The sequence below is a fragment of the Hypomesus nipponensis genome, chromosome 21 (genome assembly GCF_054491055.1).
Source record: "Hypomesus nipponensis isolate SF chromosome 21, ASM5449105v1, whole genome shotgun sequence".
NCBI lineage: Eukaryota > Metazoa > Chordata > Actinopteri > Osmeriformes > Osmeridae > Hypomesus > Hypomesus nipponensis.
The window spans coordinates 1,070,001-1,075,000 of NC_140381.1; the positions used below are offsets into that span (position 1 = coordinate 1,070,001).

Here is a 5,000-nt window from a genome sequence, read left to right on the forward strand (position 1 = left end):
GGAGTCCAACAGAGCATCTTACACACACACACACACATACATACACACATATCTATACCACACACACATACATATCTATATCACACACACACACACATACATACACACATATCTATACCATACACACATACATATCTATATCACACACACACACACATACATACATCACTATACCACACACAGATACATAGCTATACCACACACATACACAAATATATAGACCACACTCATACATATCTGTACCACACACACACACATACTGTCCCTCACCTCCTCAGCGCGCTGGGCGGGACCTTCCCAGGGCTCTTCTCTGATTGGTCGTAGCAGCTGAACTGGGCCTCGGGCACCTCCCCCTTCTCCTGCAGCATGGCAGATGCTGCCATGGAGATGATGTCCACGCCATCACGCACGCGCATCTCCAGCGGGTACTCCCCGTCGTCGTAGGAGACGGAGATCATCCCCAGGGGGAAGGCATCGGGCAGGATGTCGGGGTTCCCCGTGGTCACGCTTGGTACAATCCAGATGTAGCCCGCGCCAGTCAGGCCCAGGGAGCGGGCCTCCTCAAGTATGTAACTGTAGGGGGGTCACACTGTTATACACACGGGTACACACACTGTTTCACACTGTGTCTGTGTGTTTCTGCACTTGGGGAGTTTCTCTGGCTTTGTGTTTTCTATTCTGGTGACCAAACACTGGTGTCCCACAGGGCTCCGTCCTTGGACTCCTCCTCTTCTATCTGTACACCACCTCACTTGGACCAATCATCACCTCCCATGGCTTCTCCTACCACTGCTACGCTGACGACACGCAGCTGTACCTGTCGTTCCCCCCGACTGATCCGGGGATCTCAGCTAAGACCAAGGCCTGCCTCACAGACATCTCCGCCTGGATGACCAAGCACCACCTCTGCTGAACCTCGCCAAAACAGAAATCCTCATCATCCCGGCCAAACCTTCCATCTCCCACGATCTCTCAATCACCCTGGGATCTGCGACGGTGACCCCTTCATCCTCTGCCAGGAACCTCGGGATTACCATGGATGACGAGCTCTCCCTCACAGCCCACATTACTGCAGTCTCCCGGTCGTGTAGATTCACCCTCTACAACATGCGGAAGATCAGGAGATACCTGTCTGAGCACTCCATCCAGCTGCTGTCCAAGCACTTGTCCTCTCAAAGTTGGACTACTGCAACTCGCTGCTCGCCGGTCTCCCAGCATGCTCAACCTGATTCTAGTTTCCTCCAGGGTCACAAGGACTCTTATTGAGAAACTTGCTGCTCTTGTTAGTTAGTTGTAACATATTTCAATTCTCGTACTCACTGTGAAATATTTTACTGTTGATTGTGTAGCGGGCTATCCTCAGTGCCGTTGCCCATACACACATACAGGCATGCACCCTATCATGCTTGGTTCACGCCCATACACACTTACAGCCATGCCCCCTATCATGCTTGGTTCACGCCCATACACACATACACCCTATCATGCTTGGTTCACGCCCATACACACATACAGGCATGCACCCTATCATGCTTGGTTCAACTTTCAACTTTATTTATCCTTCAAAAGGAAATTAGTGTGCAGCAGGGGTCAGAAACACATACACCAAACACAGAACAACGCCAAATGCCAACAACATTACACAACACAGAACACACAATATAGACACACCTTCCCCCAAACCCCATGACAGGGTCCAATTGGGACAGTAATGGCCATTGGCAGGAAATAATTAATTAATTACATTTTTAAAAACATCATGATGTCGGCCAAGTGAATTTAGGTTCCTAATAGCCACAGGAATGAAAGAATCTCCCATACACACATACAGGCATGCCCCCTATCATGCTTGGTTCACTCCAGTCCACTAGGGACAGCAAGGTGTCAGTGGATGCACTCTGCAAGGCAGGGAAGGATAAAGAAGGAATTGGGGAGCTTTTGTTTGAACTCCATGCCTGTGTTTGTTCCTTCACTTATCAAGGTAATATAACCTTTTTTTGTTGGTTTTGAACTGCTGCAAATGTATGGATGATCTAAAAACAAGCATACTGGTAATGACATGTTACGTTGTTAAAAGATGTCTGTGTCTGTTTAATGATGTTTGAAGATTGTGATTGAACATGGTTTTGGGCCATGGATGGTGGTAGCCTGTCTTGACTAATTATGCATTTGGCAGTGAACATGAAATGATTGTGGTAGCCTGTCTTTTATTGTAGCCTGTCTTTTTATTGTAGCCTGTCTTTTATTGATGTTCAATAAAAGTGAACTCCATGCCTTGACACCTGTGTTTGTTGCTTCACTTTTCAAGTGTAAGGGACCTGTTTGTGCTGGCCCAAGTTCCCCTAGGCTTGAGGCCGGTAACGATTGCTTTTCTACAGGTACACTCTTGCACTTTTTAAGGTTCATGTGGTTTAATTGTAACTTGCTTAACTACATGCTCTTATGGTTCTTCCCTTTGGCACTTTCGTTGTTTTTTCACGTGTATACTTCATGTTTTGACTGCCCGCAATGTTTGGGTTATTATTGTTATCTTGTTGTTATTATCAGTGACCTATGCACTTTTGTAAAGCTCTCTCTTTGAAGTCGTTTTGGATAAAAGCGTCTGCTACATGAATAAATGTCATGTATTCATAGACAAGAAAAAAACAAACACACACACGTTTTGTCTATCCTTGTGGGGATTCAGAATTTAGTCCCACTAAAAATCCAGGTTTTCCCCTAACCTCAACTCAAACTCCCCAACCCTTAAGCCTAGTTTATACTTATGTCGCCGACACTTTTGAAATGGTCGCAGACGAAGAAAAAAAAGTGTCGCTGAAGCTGCTGCATTTATACTTCGGCAAACACATAGCTATGGTTACATTGTTTACGCTTTGTAGCCTAGGTGATCGATCGGAGAAAAATGGCTGTAGCTAATTTTGACAGGCATTATAAAGGTGTGGATATGTTCTAACTTGCTCTGCCAATCTCTCCTCTTTTCCTTCCATATTAAACAGCTGTTGAGCGTTCACTGAAAATTTAAAACAATGCAGTCAACGACGCGTGCCGTCTATCTAGCCAATCACACTTGCGCGACACTGTGACGACATCAGCGCCAGTAGAAATTTCTCCTGGTAGGCGACACTTTCAAGCGACGGTTAAGTGTCGACCGTGACGCCATTTATGTCGGCGACCTAAATATAAATTGGACTTTAATGTCACTCTGACCCTCCTAAAAAAGCAAGTTAAGTTATGGGAACCAAGAAAATGGCCCTACAAGGTCAACTTTTTCTTAGTTTACCGTTGTGGGGATTTCTGGCCAGTAAAACAAGGCCACATGCACACACACACTCTCTCACACACACACACACACACACACACACACACACACACACAGTCACAAAGTGCCTCTCTCTGACACACTCTCTGACACTCTCTCTCTGACACACAGTCCCAGCGTGGTGTGTCCTACCGACACTCTCTCTCTGACACACTCTCTGACACTCTCTCTCTGACACACACAGTCCCAGCGTGGTGTGTCCTACCGACACTCTCTCTCTGACACACAGTCCCAGCGTGGTGTGTCCTACCGACACTCTCTCTCTGACACACAGTCCCAGCGTGGTGTGTCCTACCTGGCCTCGTCCTTGGAGCAGTAGAGCAGGATGACCGGGCTCTGGATTCTCTTCAGGGAGATGTGAGACTTGGAGTCTCTGTCTCCACCGTCCACCGCCTCCAACGTCACCACGCTCTGCAGGTCCCAGCGCACAAAGCTGCACGCGCACACAGAAAGAGGTTAACCAGGCCCTGCAGGACCCACACAACACTGGTGTGTGAGTGAAGTACCAAAGTCCCAATGTGTGTGTGTGTGTGTGTGTGTCACCTGTGGTCTACGAAGCCCCTGAGTGTGCTGATGAAGTGCTGGTACCCGGGGAACTTGGAGGTGACGATGGAGAACACGTGCCAGTCGTACTCCTCCATGATGGCCAGCATCAGCACAGCCTCCTGCTGCAGGGCTGCTCCAAACTGGAAGAACGACGACTGCTCATCCTGCACCACACACACACACACACACACAGGTTACATACCGTATATACAACATGGTTACCTACAGACTTACACAGGAGAGAGGGAAGGAGAGAGAGAGATGGAGGGAGAGGGGAGAGATAAGGGGAGGGAGGAAAGAGTTATAACCTGCGAGCAACATGTTATCAGTTACTTTAAATAAATCCCAGATGTAGACATTATACGCTGGAGGAATGGAGAGGCAGAGTGGAGGTAGAGAAAGAGGGAAAGGGAGAGATTGAAGTAAGGAAGAGAGGATGTGTCTGGAGATAAGGGAACCGCGAAAAGAAAACAAGAACATCAAACCTGTCACACACAACAACACACTCACACACTCACACACACAACACACCCACACTCCCACAACACACTCACAAACTGACACACAATAACAAGGCGTTCCACTGTGGGCATCAAAGCAATAGACATATTAGACATCAAAGCCGTCATAAACACACACTCAGCTGTCAGCATCTTTGCCTCTGTGGAACCTCTCTCTGTCTCTCTCTCTCTTTCCCCCTCTCTCTCTGTCTCTCTCTTTCCCTCTCTCTCTCTCACACACACACACACACACTCTCTCACACACACACACACACTCTCTCTCTCATGCAAACACACACACACTCTCTCTCTCTCTCACACACACACTCTCTCTCTCTCTCTCACACACACACACACACACACTCTCTCTGTACACTCAGCACCTGAGTACAGTACTTGGGGAAGTTTGGGGGTAGTTAGATGGATTAGGATGATTCAGGAACACAATGAAGGAGAGGAAGAAAGAGTAATAGACAGATGGAGTGAAGGAAAGGAGGAGAGAGAGGAGGAAGACAGGCGAGGAGAGGAGACACAGGGAGAAAGGAGGCGAGGAGGAGAGAAGAGGAGAGGCCAGAGGAACGAGGAGAGGAGACAGGGAGAGAGGAGGCGAGGAGGAGGAGAGAAGAGGAGAGGCG

General features: G+C 47.9%; 1 protein-coding gene across 1 annotated transcript in view; it reads right to left on the minus strand.

Annotated features, from left to right (window-relative positions):
- The window catches only part of grin2ab (glutamate receptor, ionotropic, N-methyl D-aspartate 2A, b), a 39,423-nt gene that overhangs the window by 11,408 nt on the left and 23,015 nt on the right, over positions 1-5,000 (minus strand). Inside the window, exons 5-7 of the mRNA XM_084685391.1 lie at positions 3,863-4,029; positions 3,615-3,752; positions 271-573 (exon numbers count right to left, since the gene is read on the minus strand). Coding sequence (XP_084541517.1) covers positions 271-573; positions 3,615-3,752; positions 3,863-4,029 — 608 coding nt within the window. The remainder of the gene's footprint in view (positions 1-270; positions 574-3,614; positions 3,753-3,862; positions 4,030-5,000) is intronic.